Source organism: Rhea pennata, chromosome 3, assembly GCF_028389875.1.
Source record: "Rhea pennata isolate bPtePen1 chromosome 3, bPtePen1.pri, whole genome shotgun sequence".
Taxonomy (NCBI): domain Eukaryota; kingdom Metazoa; phylum Chordata; class Aves; order Rheiformes; family Rheidae; genus Rhea; species Rhea pennata.
Window position 1 is genome coordinate 102,175,978 of NC_084665.1, and position 24,332 is coordinate 102,200,309.

General features: G+C 38.9%; 1 protein-coding gene across 6 annotated transcripts; it reads right to left on the reverse strand.

The window, feature by feature from the left end:
- Positions 1-1,932: 1,932 nt before the first annotated feature.
- On the reverse strand, positions 1,933-24,200 carry BEND6 (BEN domain containing 6). Of its 6 annotated transcripts, none has more exons than XM_062571101.1 (11): positions 24,112-24,200; positions 23,446-23,512; positions 21,721-21,899; positions 12,142-12,370; positions 11,881-12,026; positions 11,281-11,379; positions 10,728-10,929; positions 9,028-9,245; positions 7,558-7,750; positions 5,388-5,526; positions 1,933-3,831 (listed from the first exon to the last, which is right to left on the reverse strand). In XM_062571101.1, the coding sequence occupies exons 4-11, from the start codon at positions 12,335-12,337 to the stop codon at positions 3,555-3,557; spliced, it is 1,470 nt and encodes a 489-aa protein (XP_062427085.1). In that variant the 5' UTR covers positions 12,338-12,370; positions 21,721-21,899; positions 23,446-23,512; positions 24,112-24,200; the 3' UTR covers positions 1,933-3,554. The 6 variants fall into 6 exon arrangements, with proteins under 6 accessions (XP_062427085.1, XP_062427086.1, XP_062427084.1 ...); XM_062571102.1 differs by lacking the exon at positions 23,446-23,512 and adding an exon at positions 21,013-21,067 and having other exon boundaries at positions 12,142-12,366; positions 24,112-24,179; XM_062571100.1 differs by lacking the exon at positions 23,446-23,512 and adding an exon at positions 21,013-21,067 and having other exon boundaries at positions 24,112-24,179.
- Between the last annotated feature and the right edge of the window lie 132 nt (positions 24,201-24,332).

The following is a 24,332-nucleotide window of genomic DNA, read 5'->3' on the forward strand; positions in this document are numbered from 1 at the left end:
GCTAGTATACTAGTTTTTGTCAAGAAAAGAGACAAGGGATAAGAAGGGACAGGAACTAGACACATGAAAAACTGATTTATTCAATACTATTATGTTTTTCAGCCAAATATTTATCCCTGTCTTCACATACCCTAATGCTCTTTCCTCTTTAGAGAACAAATATTCTTACTAACCAACTCATAATAAACAAGGGCCAAATTATTTTTGCAAGGTAATCTTTAAATTTAAGTCTAAATTGCAACACTAGAAACAGTTCAAATGACTGATTTCAGCACTGCTTACTTAGTTTTTCATACTGAATCTCCAGTTATTAAATATGGTGCAGTTGTATAGCTCTTAGGTTCGTCTGCAGAAAACTGTCAGCCTACTCTGATTCTGAGTAATGCAAATAATTCATCCTCTGTCACTCATGATCCAATGGATTTTACACTTTGTGACAAAACATATTTATGCATCACCAGCTAATTTTCGTTCTAGTGCAAATCTTCTAACCATTGTTGAACTGCTCTGCTCTCTCCTCCTTTCATAGAATCATAGAATCAGTAGGGTTGACCCTCTGAACATCATCTGGGGACATCACGGGACCCTGAACATCAAGGGACATCTGGACATCATCTAGTCCAACCTCCCTGCTCAGCAGGGTCACCTACAGCATGTTGCACAGGATCGCATCCAGGTGGGCCTTGAAGATCTCCAGAGAAGGAGACTCCACAACCTCTCTGGGCAACCTGTGCCAGTGCTCCGTCACTCTCACAGGGAAGAAATTCCCCCTCATGGTCAGGCGGAACTTCTTGTGCTTCAATTTCTGCCCATTGCCTCTTGTCCTGTCACACGGGACAACTGAAAAGAGTTTGTCCCTGTCCCCTTGACACCCTCCCTTCAGGTACTTGTACACATTGATAAGATCCCCCCTCAGGCTTCTCTTCCCCAGGCTGAAGAGGCCCAGCTCTCGCAGCCGTTCCTCATAGGGCAGGTGCTCCAGCCCTCTGATCATCTTTGTAGCCCTACGCTGGGCTCTCTCCTGTAGCTCCATGTCTCTTTTGTCCTGGGGAGCCCAGAACTGGACACAGGACTTGAGGCCTCTCCAGGGCTGAGTAGAGGGGCAGGATCACCTCCCTCCACCTGCTGGCAACACTCTTCCTAATTCTTCTTGTTACTTCTGCAGTTTCTCATCTGTAATTGTTTAGTCTTCAGTTTTGTATTCACAGAAGTTCATCAGGGTCTTTTTGGAAAACTAGTTGTATTTTCTTCCTTTTCAGGCATACTGAAAGGATCATGGCTTTCCCATTAACTGTTTAGTTGTGTAAAATCTTCTGTTTGTTAGGATAACATCAGTCCCATAAGAAGACAGGAAAGAACTGACTCTTTGCAGGATGCTCCCTGCTTACCCCTTGGCAGAACATTAAAATGTTTGCTTTTCTATGTTCTTTGCATTTTATCTAGAACATCCCCTGTTACGCTTGTTTTCCAGTCCTTCACACTATTGTGACAATCCTCCTTTTCTCTTTGTGCTGAGCTGCCAGTACTTGCTTTCCTTTGAAAAACTACCTGGTCTGAAGAATAGAAGAGCACCTAGTGCATCACAATCTTCTGTGCTGTCCCAGAAGCGGAGAGAGCAGCTGCCTGCATTTGGCTCAATGAGCCTGCATGCACAAGGAGCTCTGCACCTCCGGTGTTGAACTGCTCCACAATGGTAGGGTAGCTGCAGCTCTGCTCTATCAGCTGGGAGGACTTTAAGCTCCCCAGTAAAAAATTACAAGTTTTATAGAATCTGGCTTTGGAACCAGAAAAAAAAACAAAAGGCGCGTAAGAAAGAAAAGCAACCTGATATGTGAGAATGTACAATAGTGACTGATTTAAGAAAAGACTCACAATAAGAATAAAATAAAACTAAGATATAGTAATGTTTAATTTTATTTGATAGAAAGTTGCTTCAAAAATATGGGTTAACTATATACATTCATATATGTTATAGATACAGGTACCTATACAAAATATACATAATGGCAAACATTCTTCTGTTACATTTTATGGATGATAGTAAAGAACATGAGATAGAGCTTGTGTCATGTTGTTGTATCTGCTTTCATCCTAATCCTATATACAATCCTACATGAGGGATGAAAAAGGCTAACAGATCACTTAATCCATGCCCCTGCCCATTCAAAAGTCTTCTCTTCAGTGCATTTTATTAGTGCATTGTTCTAATAAAATTAAGGCTTGCAGCATCTCTCTTGAGAGGTATCCAGCTGCTAGCCTTGTCCTCAAAATTGTTTTTCTGGCATTCACCCCAATACTACTTCTAATTTATTTCTAGTTCAGCTATGTCTCTCCTCAAATCAAGCTAAATTTCTTCATTTTCATGTTTTTTTTTAATCTTCATTCATTTCTTGCTTGTTTGCCAAGTATAAAATATATTTAACTGTTGTTAATAGCTGTGGTCTCTACTTCCCACCCTAAAAGCACACTGTAAACCTGGAAACAGTCAAAAGTAAAACTACAAGCAGAAGTGGGGGAAAATGTATCTGCCTTCCTCCTTCCAGGCAGTTACAGGGCATGCCAGCTGCCCCACTGAGTCAAGTGGTGTCAGATCTCCAGAGGAACTGCCATGTTGCTGAGGGATTTCTGGTACAAACCCCATTAGAACCACCTTAACCAAAAGGTAGCATCCCAAAATCTAGATACAGGGAGTAGGAGCTGGCATCTTTGCTCTTTTCTGGTCCCTTTGTACCTTCTAGTTGCTCCATTTACCAATTGAAGGGAGTAGGCACTCGCAGGCTGTGGAGTTGATGTTAGGGAAAGAAGAGACAGTGGGAGCTGCCAAACTGAAGTACCTGCCTCAAAAGGCCAGTGAGAGAGGCCATGGCCTCCCCAGCCAAACAGGCTATCTTGGAGCACCTTTCCCTGAGCTAAGAAGGAACATGGTTTCTTTCCTTGCCTTTTCTGATTTTAGAGCTTAAAAATGAACTGTTTCTTACACACATCTTGGTAGCTGCAGTTTCATTGCCCTAAGAGTATTTTCTTCTCAGTTGAACAGGATCATTAAATATCTGTGTTTTTATCTTCTCTGCTCATGTGATTCCTTGCTTTTCAACCCTATGCTGGTCACAGCTTTCACTTATCTCGGAAAACTTACTGCCTTGTTTGCATACCTCTGTAACTTTTTTGTAGTAATATGCAATAACTTTTTCAGATCTGAAAAGTGCTTTTCCATCAGCTATCAAAGTGAATGCAAGGGGATTCAAGTTCCTCTTATACTTTATTTTGGCATTATGTGCTGTTTATCTAACTAAGGGGAACCCTTCTTGTGTTCTTCTGAACAAATTTATATTTTTCAGATTACAGTATAACATGCAAATATTTAGTAATATTTTAAAGCCAAAGAAATTCATACACCTTAATTTTTTCTATACTGTGAGATTTGAGAAAATGGCTCACAGGCTTGGATTCTGCTTGCAGTATTTTTGTCCACTGATGCCAGGCCCATTAAATACTATTTCTGTCTATTTAACTTTATACTATTCCTCAGTCTCCATAGGGAGCTTGAACTGCTGTCAAATACCTTCTGTTACTCCTTGTCTGAATTCCTGAGATCCTGTCTGCAGGTTGGGAGAGGGCGCTGGTGAGCTTCTCAAGGGATGAGTCTCGAGGCTGGAAGAAGTAGGTGTGACACCCTCCTGCAGCCCTTGGGTGGTGGGAGATGAGGGAGTCAGACAGCTGTGGCTTTGCTGAATTTGTGCATTTGCAGCTGGTGAATCATCATCCTGCTGGTCTTGTGTGCTGGGAGGAAGAGCCAAAGGCATGATGCCCTGAGGAGCAGCTGTTGAACCACTGTTGAGACAATTTATAACTAAGCTTGGGGTATTAACAATAGACACACGATCCCTACTGGTCTTAGCTTCTGAGCAGTGGAGTTTATTAAGCTATTTAACTATTATTAACCTATTTCCTTCATTGACATGTTCTCTTTTTCCTTATCTCACCTCAATCTGATGGTTCAGAGATGATGATTTGTCTGTCTCATTGGATTTGACTCCAAATTTTGTCTTTTGAAGTGTAATAGTTTTTTGGGAGAGGATTTGGGCAAGGAAGGAGGAACAGCAAGGAAAGAGTTTGTAACTGTGGTATCATCAGTTTGAATTTGTTAGTAACTTGTGTGTAAGTTAGTACTAAGATACTGCATAATATAATTTTCTCTTGACTTCTCTATACTTCACCTTTGGGAGATGAACTGAAGGAATTCTGATATTGTTAGCACTTTTAAATTTTCCTGATTTTCTTGCAAAGAAAATGTGTGTCATCTGAATTAAGGGAAACAGCAAAATTATCTTTAGGATGATTACTTATAAGATATTTAAATGCTTTTATCTTGAGGAAATTCTGAACAAGTGTAAAATGAATCAATTTATTAATATATTCTAATAAACATCCATTCAAGAGAGTCAATTTAGGCAATATTTGCACTGGTTTCCATGGGTATCAAACTGGGTTTTACATAAGGACATATCAATAACAGACATAAAGATACTTTTATTTTAAGATATCAATTTTAAATTGAAAGGTCTTCAGGCACTATTAAAAAGCAACTCAGAATTGTATTTGTTGTGTATATGTGTATTTGAACTGCTGAGCTAGTGCCTAAAACCCCCCCCTGCCAAGACTTCAGGAAGTTTTTCTCTACAGAGGTTTTTTTTTAAGACTTGCACTGTCATATTTTATGAGTAAGTTTTAAAGTATATAAATATATGTGTTTGGTATATATGGAAACAGTATTATGCAAGTAGGTGACTTCACTGACAGTAGGGATAAGTTCAGCAATTTTAGGCTAGTCTTGTTCACAAGGTAAGCAGGCTTATAATAGGGAAGATGTTATTTATAATTCCTCTACCACAATAAGTTAGACTCTTCTATTGGTAGAAGAATGCTGATTTAGCTCTACTACAGTACTTTTATCAGTAGATACAGAAGAGGTACGATTTTCCCCTATTTTTACGTGAGGGGTTATTTGAGGCACAACAGGTGACATGCCCATGGAATGAAATGCTGGTTTATGGAGATTCTACAGACGATAATAAAAGAAGTAAATAATATCAAAACTAAGATATACTCATGAAAGTAACTTGATGTATTTACTTCTGTCTTCTCTTTCTGTACTTTACTTACCCTGTGCTGCTTGGTCTAGAATGAACAATGTTTTTGTGCTGTAATGTTAAGCCGGGATACTTTTGTATAATGTAATCTTTGTACAAGGACATGAAAATATTTACCTATTGGGCAATGCAAATCTGAACATACATCTTAAAGATAACTTTGTTTTTAGGTTTTGTTACCACAGGGTAACATATGGCATGACACACTGTAGACTACAGTTTTTTTTTAAGACTTACCAAAAGCCATGCTTCTGAAAAGCACCTGAGTTAAGATCTTTGCTTAAAATTGGCTTCTTGGTGCAGTTGTTTAGTTTTTGTCCCATCATTCTCCTAATTAAAGCATCATCTGTGTTTGGAAACAACTGCTTTGTGATTCCTACAAAATAAAAAGATGACATGTATGAGGCCTCCAAATCACGGAAACCACAGATGCATGACCTAAAACGCATTTATTGCATCTTTGACATTTCCAACTACCTCAGTTTCAGCTCTAGTTACTTTTCTGCCTTCACTCACTGCTGCACTGATCTTGCACACTCCAGCTCTGTTTTTCTCTGTGCCTCTCCTATTGCTGTGCCTGCTCTTCGCATACTTAAAGGGAATTCTAAGGCCACAGGAGCTTCCTGCAGTAAGTGATCTTCCTCCCTTACTATTTCTGTTCTTCATCAGACATTTCTATTTCTGTCCTCCATAGTTTTCATACCTCTGAATCTTGCAGTTTTTGTTCATTACTCTTCATTTGCAATCCCTATCTCATTCTCCAAAAATTTCCCTTCTGTCTTTCCACTAAATGCCCAACTTTTTTGAAGGCAATATTACAGAACTGAGCATCAGGAATGCAATTCCTGCTCCCCTCTTCTCCATTATCTTCACTTCCCTTGGTCTGTTTTAATTTCATTTCATTTGAAGTCTCATAGCTTCCATCTTCTTAAAATTATCTGAACTATTTACTCATTTTCTATAGTCCTAGAATTCTCAGGCTTCCTTCTTATTTTTCTTTTTCTCTTGTATAATGTTATTTTGACATATTTCTATCTGAATTCAGGAGAGCTTTCACTTCCCTTAATAAGTTTCTTTGACTTTGCTATAGGTTTCCCTTTGTCACTGAACTCTTCTGAATCAGGACATATACTATGTTCTGATTATCTTCTCTGCTTTTCTTTTCAGTTTTGCCTAGACCCTTTCACTGAACCCACCTTAGAAAAAGTTGCTAGTAGCTTCTCAAACAAGAAATCTTTTCTTTACACTCAAGCTGTTTGGTTTCTGGTGTTTTAAATCCTTGGCTCTTTGTTTGTTACAACTTTTTTCTTGAACTTGCTGAATTTTCCTTCCCATATTCATTTCTCCTGATAGTTCACTGGTAGAGAGACTGTACTCTTCTTCTTAGCTGGCACTCAAGATGCAGGTGAAGTTACAAAAAACTTTACATCCCCATTTTATATTTTTGAATATATCCAATAGCTCTTCTCTCAGTGCACACCTCTCCCCTTAGCTTTATATTAAGTCATTGTCAAACTGTCTTATCTTACCTTGTCTAAATATATTTTCACCATCTTGCTGTCTCTTTCTTCTTGATTTTGTCTCTTTTGCTCTTTTTCTTAAGAAAAAGGTTTATGCAACTATACCATCAATACCCTATTGATAACTCTTGAAACTGATGGCCAGCTTCAATAAAACTGGACAAGGGGGTACTGGAACTGGAGGTAAGTTGCAAAGGAAACTTAAGAGTACTGAGGAATACTGAGGCAATGGCAATGAGGGAGAGATTCTGGTACAGAAAATGGGGCTATTTTGCTAAAATATTAAGCTACAGGTGTGAATCCAAACAAAATCGGTGCTGACAAAAGACAATTTTCTTTAAAGCTGCTATTTGCATCTGAAATGATTTTCTCTTCCCTATGCACCAAATGTTTTCTGCCTTAAACCTCAGAATGAAATGTTCTTTGCTTCTCTGATCTGATCACTATTTGTCTTTCATACTTTTCCTCATTTTGCCTGAGGCACTATTTAAAATGTCAGAATTTATAATCTTCACCAACTACAGAACAGATAGACATTATTTAAAATTCGATCAAGTGTGTTCTCTCTTTGCCTCCCTTTTATCTGTTACCTTTGTTTTCCAGGTATGACTATTATAAATAATTATTTCAAAGGCTAAAAAATGACAATGTTACTATGCCTTAGCAGTCACTGTTAAACGAGAACACAAAATTTGTACAACTGAAATACTACTATTTAGCATTTCACTAAGAGTGTTTGTGACAGATGGGTCAAAAAAATGTGAAGACAAAGAAGAAAATATGAACAGCACATAACCTGAGTTACCAGCTATAAGTTTTACTGCCCCCCCGAAAGAAAGCCCTTTGTCAATTCATTGCCATTTTGAGTAACGTTAACAAGTCATCACCTATGATTTCCTGAACTTCATTCTGATTCATAGCTGGTTTTGCTGCTTTATCCTTTGAAGAGGAGGACTTTGCACCTGTCAGGCTGTGCGTAGCCATGTATTCATGTGTATAAAGTGCTTGCATCAAGTCATTTATAAACTTTTGAGGTTTGCTCTTGTTACAAAGTGCAATCTGCCACTTTTCGATCTTGAACTGGAAAACAAAATCGGTCATAGACAAAACTATTGAAACTCTCTGGAAATATTATGCAGTATTTCTCTGAAAATATGTTTAAAGTGTACTTTCTTTTTTTACCGCAATTTCAAATGTAATCTCTGCAAACTGTGTGATGGAATTAATGCCAGCTTGCATGTCACTCAAAGTCTGGAACTGTATGTGCAGGTCAACAGTTTTTTCAGAAGCAAGCGTGAAGCAGACTAAGGATCCCTGTTCATACTAGCAAACACTTCCCCAAGCAGCCCTTCTTGCTCAGCAGTGGCAGCCGCACATACGCAGACAGCTCTAAATCCTTCTACTTGCACTCCACACAGGCTGGATGTGATCCAGGTCTGGCCTGGAATCTGTACAGCCTTGTAAGCGTGGCACTGTGCCCAAACTAATATTCCTGCCTCTGAGCAGGCTTGCCCTAGGAACTGCGACATCTGGCCGTAGGCTTTGGGAGAGATTTCTGCACACTGCAGTTGTACAATGTATGTGAGCTCTCCAAATGTGCAATTCTGCACTACTTATATTTAGCAATAAGGTTAAGTAGCTCAGAAAATTAGGTCTTTTTTGTTCTTTGGAGATAGTCAGATCTCGTGCACTGTAATATTTAGTCAAAGAATCATACCTCGATAATTCTCAATAGATCTATTTGGTTTTGGACACCCCATGACAACACATGATTTCCACAGACTGGCATGACTCAGTACACAAGAATGCTTATGTGAATTGTGAATGCAGAAGCTGGAATTATTCTTATTAGATTTTGATATTTTTTCTGTACAGCCTCTGTGCCTGAGGCTTCACAATTTTGTTCTGTTATTATACTGACGACTGGCCAGCGTTTGGAACAAGAGCAGAAAACACACCATTCTCCATTTTACTTATTAACAGTTTAAACAGACTCTCATATAATCTCTGAAATGCTGTCATTCCGCTTTGATATCCAAAACATTAGAGTAGAACTTATTCCTGGATCTCAGTATTTTCTTCACGCATCCACATTCTGCTCTCAATCACACAAAGCCACTGAAATCAAAGCAAGTTCAAGGATGTTGAATGATATCTAGTGAATATCACGCTGAATGATATCTAGTGTGCCTCATGGAAAGGTTCTTCTGCACAAAAGGAGCTCATTAGTCAATTCATCAAGTGACTGAAGATAAAATGATTTTTACAGATACATTTTATATCTGTTATACAATCACAATAAAGCATGTGTTACATCAAATGTTAATTTTTGTGCTTGAAATTGCTTCTTAACTAACCTGTTTTTCAATCTGTTGCTCCTCATCTTCCACATTCATAGTTACAGGTGAGCTGGAGTTACTATGCATACTTGCATAGGAATCTGCTAGAGAATTGTTAGACGCTTTCCAAACAGTGTGTGAACGAAGGCTAGACGCAGATGTTGTCACTCCCCCTTTGAGCAGTGCTTCAGCCATCCCTACCAGTTCCTCAAAATGAGTGACTGCCTGTGGCAACACTGAAATTAAATGGAAAGTAATGGCTAAGAACAGTAAGTGAAGCTTCCAGACCCCAGCTATGTCAGCATGCATATTTTTGTAATTGAAGTCTTCCTGTCAAACAAGCAAAAGAGTGAAAGTAGTCAAAGATGCTTAAACAAGTTTTTTTTTTCCTACTTTCTCAAAATGTTCCTGTCATTCTGCTCTCACCAGTGAAATTCTGGCCTCTGTCCTCAGAATATGCTAGATCAGTTCTCTCAAACAAGTAAGAGCAACCATTAATTAGTTTATACCCATCACAGCACTAAGCCAGGTATTTATCTTTTCTTCTTCTTTTTTTGCTATCTCAAAATCCGAACAAGCCTTCAGAGATGCTGAATATGGGCCAAATAGTGATACATTTGATTTTTCATTTGTTTCCAAGGAGTTACACCTTCCTATGCATACACTATATTTTTCCTTTTCTAATCTATAGAGAATGTATTTTAAATGGCCACCTCTCTGACTAACATTTAGTTTCAAAAATAAGTTTTCATCAAGTCCACTAAAAAATCAGTTCAGTGAGTTGAAAGGATGTGAGGGATAAAGAATCAGCAGGATACAAAATCGTTAACTTATTGGAAAATGCTGTAAAAAAATGCTGAAGATGAAAGGCGAATGTCGGACTTAAATGTGTAAGTTGTTTGACACTAACAAATCTTGTAAAAATTCTATTCGGAGAGCTGGAGAAGAATAATTCAAACTAAGATGAATGAAATACGGAACGGATCACATGGGCAATGAAACTAAAAAGCACTTGCAAAATCTTAAGACAATAAAGAAACAACAGATGTAGCAAGCTGCCTAGGAGTGCTATGATGCAGCTGGCAATGGAAGTTAACATCTCTCTTTAAACATTTGTTCGCCAGTGTTTAGAAGTATTAGATTCAGTCTCGGCTGCCTCATAATAAGGGTCAGGAACAAGTAAGAGGGGCTTCAGAGATGGCTGCTAAGTGATTAGAGAGTCATTTATGAAAGAACAAAATGGTGTGACTTTAGGAAAAGATTAAATCTGTTGTTCCTAGAACTAACTGAGGATTACCAATACTGAGGAATTACCAAAGAAATTAAAAATAAAAGCATTCCAGAATAAAGACAATTTTAATAAATAAAGAATAACTGCTTAATAAATAAGATTTAGTTGGACTGGTCGGTGGAGTATTCAACTTTAGCCAATGGTTATATATAACAAACAGAAATGTTCTCTTGGGAATAACTGATGGGATTTAGACATTTTTCTATTTTTAACTCTGTGATCACGTGGTCTCCATTTAATATTTTTTTTTCTAAGCGCTGCTGGAATTAAATGTTGCTATGTAACGAGGACTTTTCTACTAACAGGAGGCCTTGATCTTGTCAGGTGCTAGAGCATCCATAATTCCCATTCAAATGGTCTTTTCTGCATCAAGCTTTTCATAACCTTCAGGCTCTCTTCTTCAGCACAGCATTTCCCCTGCCTTTACCTTGAAGCATCACCAGGGACTGCCTCAGGCGGCAGTTTTCTCTCATGGTGTCTGTCAGTTTTCTCTTGAGACATTTTATTTTGGCACACAATTCCACCTTGGACAGTTGAAATAAAGGCTCTTCATCATCGCTGCTACTTTCGCTGTACAAAAAGTTGTTTCCTGAATATGATTCTCTCTGAAAAAAAATAAAATGGTCTATCTAGAGCAACAACACAGAAAATTAAAGCATTAAAACCAGCATTAAAATATCTGGCTAAATCAGAATATTTTCTTTGCATACACAAAACATATAAACAGACTTGGTGTACTTTATTAATAGCTGTTACAGAACATGGATGTTATTGTTCATATTTAAATTCAAAATGAAATGTCAGAATAATACTTAGCTCACAGATTTTTGTCTTTATGTTCTCTATTCACTGATTTTCTAAAGTGGTATCTTTAAGAACTACAACTTCACTAAAAAAAAAGTCTTATATCTCCCTCAAACAAATAAATCTCAGTTTCCTTTTGCTTAATAAATTAAAATTACTCCAGATAAGATGTTTACCTGTTTGTTAATTAAAGATGTTTCAAGTTGACTCAGGATGTTGGCAGGGGTGGATGGCTGTAACGATTTCTTCCTTTTTATATGCTTCACCATTTTCCCCTGTAAGCAAGAGCATAATAGTACCTTTGCGTTCCTATGGAACCCTTCATCAGAATATCTCATGATATACTATAAACTTTTATTCACTTTGCCCTTGACACACACTGTTAGTATTTTTGAAAATTGTTTTTGCAATCTTTTGTTAATCTTGAGATCTATGTTTTATTTCCCCAAGTTCTGTCACTGCAGATTTCCAAACAATGCAAAGCTTGGAAGACCTGGTCTCTGCCCTTCTTGTGCAGGGCTCAGATATGGGAGAAGAAGCAGTGGAGCTACAGAGCACCCAAACTCGTGAATAACAATTTTTCTTTAAATAAGCAAGGAAGAAAATCTGCTGGCCTAAATGCTTACTCTGACAGGTTATTGTGCTAGGACATCATGTGAAGTTTGCTTTTATTTCTACCTTCAGTATACATATTTTGTGTTTTATATTGCTAAGAATCAATAGGTATGGTCTACTTGACTATATTATGGGCATAACACATAAAGACAGAAAGTCACCTGTTCCTTATCCAGATCACTGTCTTCACTTTCTGAGAATATCATTTCTATCCTCTTCCTTTTGTCTTTTCCAAGGACTTGTATTTTTGTCATTTCATCTGCCTGCAATATCTTTTGCATCATTTCCACCAGCTCTTGAGGGTCATCTGAAGTGAAGGGAAAGAAAGGCCCAAGCAAAGAAGAAGCAGCAAAATTAAGTACTGATACCTTGTAACTAGATTAAAATCTCATATCAGCCAAAGGCTCTGCAACTGTACTCACCACTCATGTACACAACTTTCACTAGGTGCTTTTCTGTCTGTCTTTCTCCCACAGGCCAGCTTACTAGCACATGCTCATTTGGTTTCAGGAGTCTTTCTAGTTCATTGTCATCACTGGGAAGATCCTGTATCCATGAAGTCTCTCCAATTTGCAGTGAATTATCATTTACAAAATCAAAGAGAGTGAATTTTTTCATTGTTAAATGGTTTTCTTATCACACAGACACTACCTGCAGAATGACATAAAAAAATAGTTGTTACTGTGCCATGCCACAGGAATGCTACAAGAATACTTTAAAAAAGCCCCTAACAACTCTCTTATTCCCAGATTTTGAAAATTATCTTGTATGAAAATATTTTGGAAAGGACGTGAAAACTAGCCAATTTGCATGTTAAATCTCTTCTGAAAGATGGGAGGTGGTCTGCTCAACATGGGAAAGGCAGTTGCATCCAAAACTACAGAGAAAGCAGCTTTCACTTATAGAGTTCTTGCTTCTGTACTCCTGTTGTGTCTTATCTATCCCCTATCCTGGATCTTTACTACCACCACATTTGCCTCAACAGATGTTTTCAGTGTGTCAGTGCACCCTCATCCTCAGAGGCTGAAAGACACAGGTATGATAAAAACTTTCCCTACAGTGAGGGAAAGTACCAAACCTATATATCCTTATAAAAGGGATATATAACTTCCAGGACTGTATTAATCATCTTGTGGGCAGCAAGATGTACAATTGCAGCCACAAGATAACAACCCAGAACAACTGACTGGATGAAGTATGACGCATTCTGGCACTGGAAAACTTGATATATACAAGGAATGAAAGGCTGAGGACGGGAAGAGAGCTGCGCTGCATTATGAAGAATAACAGCAACAGAACCCAGACCTATATATAGATAAATCCTTTCCTTATTATATCAAACAATATTCTGAAAGCAAAGGACCATTTTAGGACTTTTTAAAGCACGGAAGTTCTATACTGGAAAAAGGGAACAATGTCATACTTTGTATTTTGTTTTTCTAATTAAGTTGATATGTCGTACATGAAAGCATGAAATGTGAAATACGTTATTGAACACCACTGCAAGTGTTACCAGTTCATGTGCATGTTTCTATTATACTCTGAAAATACATTTTCTACTTTAAAATTATTAAAATAGATAAAACCTAAAATAGAATATCTATTTTTGTTAAATTTTGATCTTTCCAACAAATATATGGTTTGGCCTGTCAGTTCATAGAGGTGAATTAATTTTACAGAGCTGCAAACTCATGAATTCCCAGATGTGACAGTGTCATTTGTGATTTACTTGGCCTCAATCAGTCAGAAGCAAATCTAGTGCCTCATGTAGAGGCTGTCAAAAAGGTAACTCAGAGCTAGGAAAGAAGAACTACTTGGGGCTATTATGTCAAAGCAAGAAAGTCTGGCTCTAAGGAGCAATGTCAGTTCTTCTGCAGGAGCCCAGATCACCGCTATTCACCATGTCTACGCTATGCTTCAAAAGAGCTGGTTCTCCACACAGGGGTGAACTTGTTCATTTGCAAAAGACAGCTGTGCTCTTGTCAAAGTATTCATTATACAATGAGGTAAGCAGCATAAGAAATAACCATTAAAAAGAAGAATATTAAATAATACTTTTTGCAGAATGCATTCAATATAGCATTGCTAACTACTGGACTGAGATGCTGAAGAAATGGGATTTATTTGCAAAAATTTGCATACTTTTCTCTAAAAAAAATGAAGAGAATTAGAATGACCTGAAAAATTCCATTCCATGTAAACTCTAGGGAGGAGGTGGCTTGAATATTTATGCTTACACGAATCACTGGAGGCCTAATTCTGCCACCTATCCATTTGAAGTGGATACGCACACTAGAGGAAGGAATCATTCAAATGAATAAACATATAGACATAACAGAAAGCAAAGGAAGAAAAGTTTCATCACTGAGTTCAATAGGGACAGATAAGTCCCAAAATTAAATTGGATTTTTGTCCAAATCATAATACGCTAGATTTAGAAAAAAGTATGCTTGGGCCTTGTGCACCTACATCCATGAAAAGAGCTCCAGGTCATGATGGCAAGGCAAATAGCCAGTGCTGACAAATCCATTCTGCCAGTCAATGCAACAGCATTGCAATAGGTACAATTTTTACAATGGTCACTTCAGGACTCTTGAGGTCCAGCAATTTGTCTACATTATCTACAAAGTCATCTCTGACTGTTGAGCTGTCAAGATGCTTGCTTGCCGTGGGAGGATGTGCTAGTAAACAACTAAACTGATTTCACTGAGAGTCTTAACAGCTGCCAAGTTAAAATACAAGCTACATGGGATGCTGAAAGAAAATAGCTAGGATATCACAAGTAGTCATGGGAGGAAGGATGGAGTCTATCCATCCTTTTAGTTTCTGGAAGGAGAGAAAGAGCTTCCTGGCTGCTTTCTGAGGCCTCTGCTCAGTCCTATTGCTCATGCTGCTTTTGAAGAAGGGATGGGAGGAAATCAGCTGTGGAGAAGCAACAGAGACTGGCCAGGCCCCCTCTCCTCTGCTGTGGCTCTGCTAGGCACTAGCTCAATTTTTAACATTTATATGTAAAGTGACTGGAAATAATTGCACTGCCAAATAAAAGAAATACTGCAATAGTTAGTATTTTTCTATTATGGAGCTATGGCTTCAGCTCCCCCAACATACATTAATGAAGCTATGTCTTTTCACAGAATTTGCTGTGGCAATCCAAAGGCCCTGGGGATAATACTGAACTGTCTGCTGGCATCATCTCCAGCCAGAGATTAAAGAGATTAGAAAGGTAGAACAAAATGTCTCTAATGAAGAAAAGGAAGTCAAATACTTCACCTACTGGAAGGTAAGTCTTGCACTGTTTTCTCACACTATTCTCTCATTGGAATTAATGTAAACCTTGTCTGAGCAAAGACTGCCAAAATATAAAGTAAAATACACTGGATATATATCCAGCAGGAAAAAAAAATAATACTAAAAAGAACACATGGGGAGGGGTTAATCTCATCAAACCTCAATTATCTTAAAAGTGAGATGCTGGCTAGACATGTTTGACATGCAGAAGGAGAGGTGATTCATCTCATCCTAAGACTCATAAGTAAAAGACAGCAGATGACTTGCTGTCTGGGTGAGCATATTTTCCTTCACTGACTATACAGTGACGTGGGTAGGTATGTATGTTTATGGTACCTGCCTTGGTCCAATCCATCCCAAATTAGCTCATTCTGCGTTTGAAACTTCAGGGTAGCTTTCAGTTGACCTTCTGCTATAGGGAGCGGAGAGGATGGAGTCTGACATCTTTTAATGTGCATCTGGTTCTCTGTTTTAAATCTTTCTTACACAGTTCTGCAAGTCATTATTTAAGATTCTCGACACTGAGTGCTTAGTTTGATAGTTTAATTGGAAGATATGTAATTGTTCGCAGACATTACCCAGTGTGCAGCTAACCACACAGACAGAATTATACAGCATTTGGAAGCCAGTTGTGTGTTTTGCAAGTTACCTTATTCTGCTATACTATCCATTTGAAAAGACTAGCTGCTTTTTTGAGAAGTACTGAAACCCAGACTTATGATCTATCTCTGTTCTAAGACACAAATCTGTCTTTACTATATTTATATTTAAAGCAGTTAATTTGCAGAAGTAAAAAGACATGTAATTTAAAAGTGCTGTAGAGGAAACTAATTGGACTCTTAATTTTTAAAAACATGCTAATACCTCACATTCTGCACAGATGCTACAAATTTGCACACAGAATATTGTTACTAAGCAACCTCAAAAGCCAAAACAAGAAAAATGATCACAAAAGTAATTTTAAAGACCTATCTCGCCCTCTGACTGACATAGTCTGTTCCATTCAGCTTGAGAGTTGGCATATGGCACGGTGAGATCATTATTTCTCCTTCCTTTCAGTAAATGCACTGTAAAAAATTACAAATTTATGACATGAGATTGTAGGGCCCCTCAATGGGTCTGATTCTGCCACAGCTTAAAACAGAGGGAGCTTCGCCACTGGTTTCAACAAATCAAGATCAGACTCCAACTGTACCACAACAACACAATATAGAACTATAATAAAGTACTAACATTTTATATTATCTGTCCTCTAAGTTCAGCCTTTGATAATCCTAGTTTTCCCTGGAAATCCCTGTACTGGAATAGAATTTCATCCATCTCACACAAAACTGTTTATTTCCACTTTAACATAATGAATAGTAGTCATACATTTGTTTGGTGTTGCTTTGATTATGGATTTTTTAATTGAACTTGCTAGGACATTAAACAATGTTGGTATAAAATCCTTGGGCTAAACTCAAGCCTTAGAATTCTTGATTTTCTGTGACAAATTTATGATGGAAAATACGACCTTATTTAAGTACATTACATGCCCTGTTGTAGGTTCTAATCTTATTCCCCTGAAACAAGATTTACTAATGATTTCAGTGGATTTGGTTTCTGTCTGAGGAATGAAGTGTGAAATGCTGTTATTGCTCAAAAGACTTACAGTGTGATCTTAGTCATTTTGTGGGAGAGTACGACTGAAAAGCGGAAATCTGCAGCTTTTGGTTAAGAACTACAGAGTGCAAATTTTCCAGAACCATCAGTATTACTGTGTTCCAAATTCAGCTGAGACTCTAGAAGAACATCAGAACATTACTGTAGACTTTCCAAGAATATAAATGCACAAAAATCATTCCACTTGTTTTCCACTAGCAGGAGTAGGATAAAACTACATGATTCTCGCTATTGATATCTGTCAGTTCACTTCCTGATTATAAATCATTATCCCTGTAACTAGCTATCAAATAACCTGAGAAACTATTCACAGTAAGGCAGTATCTTCTGGCCCTATTTACACAGATTGTCTGACTGACTTCAAAGTCTCAGGAGCCTTTGAAATCACAGGACAACATGCAGAATTTGGTCTATACTTTATCTCACATGATAAAATCCATCTGATGGGCCCACAGGCTTCATGAAGCAATTATTTTTCCCCACACTGTCCTGCATACTGCAGTTTAGCAACCTAGAAGTTCTATGAAGTAACATCAATACCTAAATAAGACAAAGGCCTTCACAAGAACTGCGGCTTAAATTACAAAGTTGGAAAATTTTACTGGAAATGCTCCGATTTTTGAATCAAATCACCTACTTTTATTTTTAATATTAAGTGGCAGTAAAGGAATAATAGTGAATATAACAAGCAGGTATATTTAATGTATCTAGGGCTACCAAATTTCTGTTTTATCTAGCAGTTTTTCTAGGTTAAGATGTTTACACTTAGGTGTCACTGGGTGCACTAGATATCTAAGTTTCCATTATAATCTGGGGGATACAGAAATCTATTTGGCTGCCTAAACATACATGTCTAGTGCCATCTAAGGTGTCCAGTGGTATTCTACTTGGCCTTCAGCTGCCACTCCAGAAGAGCAGGTCTGTTATCACAACAGCCACCCCTTTGTAGACATCTCAGCCTAGAGTATCTCCAGTGGTCACATGAATGAAGCCCCTAATGAATACAGTTAAAGCTACCTGGAGAGCAACTCAGCTTATTTCAAAGAATCTATGGCTCAATTTAATTACTTAAAAGTAAGTGTCTGGTGCAACCTTAGATGCCATAAATTATTGCACCTGACCTCCAACTGCCAATTCTGGTAGGAATATATCTTCCATGGGGCGTACATCCTCTTCCAGGCTCACAAGGATACTTACTAACTCCAGGCGTCTCAAATGGCACTAAATGCCTATATTTAGGGAAGTGCATTGTCCTCTGGGCTCCAATGATTGAGCTGAGTTTAAATGGGAGCTTAGATACCTCATATGCCTGCAAACCATACACACTTATCTTAATCTTCAACTAAATCCCACCCTCAGAGACAGATCCACATAAAAAGATTTTAAATAAAGAGATACAGGAAGTTGTATCAAGTCTACATCATAGATTAGTATCTTAATTAAATAGCCATTTCACAGCTGACAGAATACTAATACCCATTCGCTTGTTGACAAACACTATGCACACTGCAACATACTGCTATACATATCAACAAAGATTAGTGTATTCATTGAATGGGATGAGATCTCAGCTACTGGAATTTGGATAGTCATATTAAAACTCCCTCCATGCAGAAGCCTAATACAACCAAATTTGTAAAAGCAGTAATTAGCCTGAGAGGAAAATCAAGTCAGCACAGAGTCCAGTACCTGGCCTTCCACATTCAAATCTAGCTTGGGTACTTTAACACAGTGTATCTCTACAGCTCTAAAATTATGAAGGCTAGAGACATGACAAAAGATATTTGCTTTTTTTGTCTGACGATGTTGATGGGAAGACAACAGTGTCAGGAAAAGTATGACCACGTACAAATCTGTCCTGAGATACAAAAACTGTGCACTTGCTCAGTGCAACTGCTAAGCAGTCAAATACTATTCAAATACTATTTTCCTATAAAGCCTAATTCAAGATATATCCTGAAAATGTGTGTAAAAGGCTGAAAAAAAATATCAGAAGAACTTTCCATATGCAACAAATGTACTTCAAAAGCTGACTGGTTCAAACAAACCTACTGGTAACCTGGTGTGGGAATTTATAAGCAGTGACATCTTCTTCTTTTTATATAGTGGCATAAGCTATCTAACTTTTGATAAATTGCACTGTCCCAAAGCATTAACAACAGTAAAATTCTCCCTTCAACTGTAAGAGCACAGAAGTAAAAGAACAGATGGAAAAATTCAGGCTTGTGCTCTGGTCAGTATTATATAATCTTAACTGTCTCTACTTATATGTCTTTATTGGCCGTCATAGGCAAGGGATGACAGATTAAAAGTGATGCCTGGTTAATACTCTTAAGTCCCTTTTACTCCAAACCTCTTCTTCAATTGCTCTGTTTTTGCTCAATATTGGTAGGAGGGAATGAACTTTATGATCTTGAGTTAAAGAAATATTCTGTATTAGTAATAAAGGCTATGAGCTAGAATATGAGACATACATGTTGCTCTCTTACTCCAGGAAATGTTACCACAACTAAGAGCACTTCTGCATGCACTTAGGAGAACTTACAGAAGGGCATCTTCCTCCCCTGTGAAGGTAACAAGTCTCAACCTTACTACAGCTATTTTTTCCCGTCTGTAAAATTAAATATCTTTTTAATGTAGACAGTTCAACCTGACTTTATAAAATAATGTAAGAGCTGAAAGACCAATAATTCATATTTACTAAGACTCATCAATCTGAAACAAATCCTTAAGCAACTTTCAATTATATATATATATGATATTAATGAAGTGTAATTCCCTCTAGGATGCAGGGCCACATTCAGACTGACAACTGCCACACTAAGCACTGCCAAAAATGTATGGAGAGCAAATTTCAACCAAGGACAAAGGGACATATCACTGCTGTAATGAAAAATGCCATAGGAGCTTTAGCAGTATATTTCCATCTAGGCTCAAGATCAGCCTCTCTGTCTGCAAAGCTAATTTATGCCCACAGAACTCATGCCAGCATTTTTCCAGCAACACAATAAACTGAGTGGACAATTGTATGGCTGATGCTCCATTTGAATTGTATGGCTGGTACTCCATTTGATTTATACCTACAGTCTAATAAGCAGAGGGAATCAAAACATGCAAGTTGTGTGAGTTAATGAAATCTGCGAAACAAGGACAATTATACAGAGAGAGTAGCAGGAATCTGATTTTCCATTGTCACCTAGAACAGCTTCAGACTGCAAAGTGTTCCAGGGATGGAAGGGTCTAGTCTGTAGCACTGTGACTATACAGTTTAATCTAGGTAAATAACAGAACTTTTACATTTTAGCTTCTCTGGTCAAAGGATTTCAAATAATAATACTTACGTAACTGATTTCAAGGATATTGCAAGAATTAACTAATGCTAACACACCCTTCAAACATACAAAGCACTCTATGGAACCAACAATTTAATTAGTTTGGCAGGCCAGAGACTTGCAGTGACCTTACTGAATTTGGAACATACTGTTCCACATAACGCAGACTTTTGAAACTTGATGCTTTTATCAATCTAAAAATTGTTATTCTTTCAGTCAAAGAATGTATTTTACAAGGTTTTATGAACTACCAGAAGCTCCCACAACATATTATAATACATCATGCTTAAGCTGCTAGAAAGCACACTGAGGACTGAGTAACATATGAAGTAGACTTCTCAGGGGAAAAGTCAATTTTTTCTTTGAATGAAGTTGATAATATCCAGACACTATGGTATTTTGTGTATTTAACTTTGGTTGCTTATGGGTTCCTGTTTGATTAAAAAAAACTTTTCTTTGTTAAAAAGTATTACATGATTAGAGAATCCTTCTAACCAGATAAGTAGCCATATAAGTGGAGCATTTTATTTAATTATAATTTAATTAGTAGAAACACTAAAAGCTTATCTACGTATCAGTGAAAGGAATTGATCTTACTCTTTCACTTACTCAGCAACTCTTCTGAAATCATATCATGTATTATCTCCTAATCATACCTTTACTTCACCAGATCTATCATGTGAGCTTTTCTTTTGGCTCACTAATGCAGGGGGTCTTATTACTGTTCAAGGAAGCCCCCAAGGCTTGAATCTGTAAGAGTAGAGGTGTCTCCTCAGGGTCACTGTGTGCCCTTGTGCTTACAGCTCAGATTTTGTGAACTCAGCACATCTTTGAAGATGTTGTTTCTCCACTAAAATCACTTATTTTCTTTTTGCAGTTATTTTTTCTTCCTTCAGCCTAAACCATTGCATGCAGCTAAGATTTTTAGTTTCCGTTAAAAAGTTCCTGAACCTCATTTAAATTATCAAGGAATACACACTAGTTCATAGATTGTACTCCAATTCTACTTACAGGGCAAAGATAAGGGAAGGAAGCATCTTCAGCCCATGAGGCAACACTGCTAAGCCTGTAATAGGTTATCAGGAGAGAGTGGGTGAAAGAATATTTTAGGTCAACGCTGACTTGCCTCTCTGCAGGAGGGCTGCTGCTGTTATACCACATCCCTTGCTCAAGGCTTCCACTAAACTGCAGAAATTTGACATAATTTCCTGCTGCTGTCCTCATCCCTCTGCAAGTTTATAAATAGGTTAACAACTGTGAGCAGAAAAATACCTGGTGCACTGTCCTGTCCCTTTCCACTGCAAAAAACTGCTCTTTGCCTCTATCCTGAGCTTTCCCTTTTCATTCTTCTGCCCAGACACTCTTCATCATCTTCTCCCTCCTTCTTTACTCATGCAAAATGCTGCTTCCAAGCCTCCTCCTGAAAACTTCAACTATGGCTGTGACTGAGTCGCTGCTCTGCTTCTCTGTGATCCCTGTCAAAACAAGTATCTGCAGGATGTTTCCTCCCATCATCTCACACCTCTTCAAAAGTCTGGCCTCATTATGCATACTCTGGAATAGTAGCGCTACCCTTTATTTATTTCAGGGTCAAAGGCTGCTTTCTTAGTTTATAAAACTCTTCCAAGCTTGCTTCAGCCTCTCTCAACAACTTGTCTTCTCTGACCTGCCTTGCCATTCCCCATATTCTTGCCACATTTAGTCTTAAAACTTAGTTACCTTCTTTCACTTCCTCTTCTTTGAAATAGCTTCCTATGTCTCTCCACCTCCTGGGTTCTCCTTCTGAGGTCAAATCTCAGCTGAGAGCCAACAGTTTTGTTTTAATCTTGTCTCTTCATTCCTTTTCTCTTCTCTGTTTATCATTATTAAGACTTATGGTAAGTTCCCTGAAAAAAATTCTGTAAAAAAGCTTATATTAAAAATGCTATGCATATAAAACTTCATTTCTCATTACCATTATCTGGAAAGTCTAATCACAGATTTTTTGATCATGGAATGTTGATCACCCACAAACAATGGAGCTTGATCATTTTTAATGTGAAATAACTTTAACAACTTTATTCACCATGGAAGTAATATTCCAGCCACACTACCGAAAAGCACAATGTCTGGCAAACACAGAGCAGTAATGAATGCTGTGCAATGCAAGGCAGCAGCTTGATGTAGAAGACTGAGACACAGTCCAGAGCGGTGGCTCTCAGACAAATTGTGCATGTCAGCGTTTCTTGCACTAAACTGCATTCTCTTGCATTTGGAAAAAAATAATCAGTTATCATGAAATTTATCATAATCTATTGACAAAATATGATCCTCACTGCAAGTCTCAGTTTAAAGTTTACAGATTTTCCCTTCTAACAAGCAAACATTAGAGATCGCTCATCAGTCGACTTTTTTCTACACATTTATCCAAGAACAGTGTGAGGTGGACTGTGCTCCCTGTTGGTTCCCAGCAATCAACTGTGCCATCCCTATTAAGACACATTTCCTCAGATCTCCCATGAGGAAACAGTAAATTGGTGTACCATGAAAGGTGTTGAAAAGTTTCTTGTTAACTGCAATATACTGCAGTGAAGCACTGCAGCAGCGAAGCGTGTTGCCATGATGATTGCACTGGTTTGCCTCGTGTTACAGAAAAGTAACATGAACCATTTTAAAAATCTCCAGGTAATCTGCATTAAACCCCTCTTACCGCAGTGTGCTGCGGTATTAGGCAACATTTCAATATTGCATCCCATGACGCAACACAACCTGGCAGCATCTGTCACTCTCCAGGTAGTGAAGGAAAGCATTTTAGCACACGCTGCAATATATCCACTTTCCATTTACAAAGTAATACGGCAGACTACTGTCTCAACATGCTGATCTATACTATGAAGCTACACAAAATTCCTGCAGTAAAAATATCATAGGCCTAAAAGCCAACATTTCTTTTCTTTCTTTAACTATCCACCCAACCTGATAAAAAGAGAATCTTCGAATGAAAAGGGATTTCCGTAGCATTAAAGGTCCGGTATTTTGTAGTTTAACTTAAACTTGCATGTATGTTTTTATATATCCTTTTATGGCAGACATACAAAGCAGTAACATTTCAATATTATTCCAATGTTTACACAGAGATCTTCATTATTCCTATAAAGTTTCTGAAACATTCCTCTATGTGCTTGCCTTGTCGGCACATGGAAAGAATCTGAATTTTGCCACAAATTAATGCTATTCTTTTACAATTATATAGGCAGATTGATATTGCAAAATATATGCTGGATATATTTTCATTGTGTCATTTTCTGGGTTGTAATACCAGAGTTTTAAACTGAATTTTCAAACATCTCTGAAATAGTTTTTGAAAGTAAAGAACCAGCAAAGTAACAGCACTTAAAACATTTACATAGATAAACTCCTGTCCAGTCTGCACATTCTAGTATTTTTGTAGTATATGCGACGTACCAGCTTCTGTAAGGCAGCCTAATGAAGGGCACCGAAGCTGACATTTGCTGCAGCATGTTGCAGTTTCCTGCAGTAAGACAGTATAGATGTTATCGCTGTATAACGGATTTTGCTGCAGCAATGCGCTGCACCAGGCACCTTCTCAACGGCTTTCACGCAGAAGCGCCCCGGTGCGTAAATCCCGCACGGCCGGCAGTACACGCCGGGTGCATTTTAACACACAAAACCGGTGCTGCTGTGCAGTACGGGCTGCTGCCCCGCGGGCAGCGGTCGCACAAACCCCAGCATCAGAAACAAGGAGCATCGCGACACAAGGAACCTCAGCACCTCGGTGCTGTGTACCCTGCTGCCGCGCACGGTACGGCGCTCGGATCCCTCTGCAGCGCTGGAGCTTGCCCATGCCGGCAGGCCTGACCCGCGCGCGGCTGCGGAGGTTCCTCCGCACAGAAACCTCGCGGCAATGACAGAACCAGAAACAACCGCGGGCGGGCGGGCGGACGGGCGGACGGACGGACGGACACGCGCCCCCTCCTCGCGCAGACCCGCTGCGCGCCCGCCCGCCCTCCCGCAGCGGCTCCGCGCGGCTCCGCGCGGCCAGGGCCGGGGCCGGGGCCGGGGCCGGGCGGAGCGGTGCGGGGCTGCCCGCGGCCCCCCGCCCCCGCGTACCTCGCAGCAGCCATTTTCCGCCGCAGCTCCGCCGCGTGATGCCGCCGCCGCCCGGCCGCGGCCCGCTGCGCACCCGGGGCAGCGCGGCTGCCAGCGGGCTCCGGCGCCCCTTCCTCCTCCTCCTTCTCCCTTCCTCCTCCTCCTCCTCTTCCTCCTCCCCCCGCCGCAGTGTCGCGCAGCGCCGCGCCGGGCGCGCAGCCATCCCCGCGCCGGTGCCATGC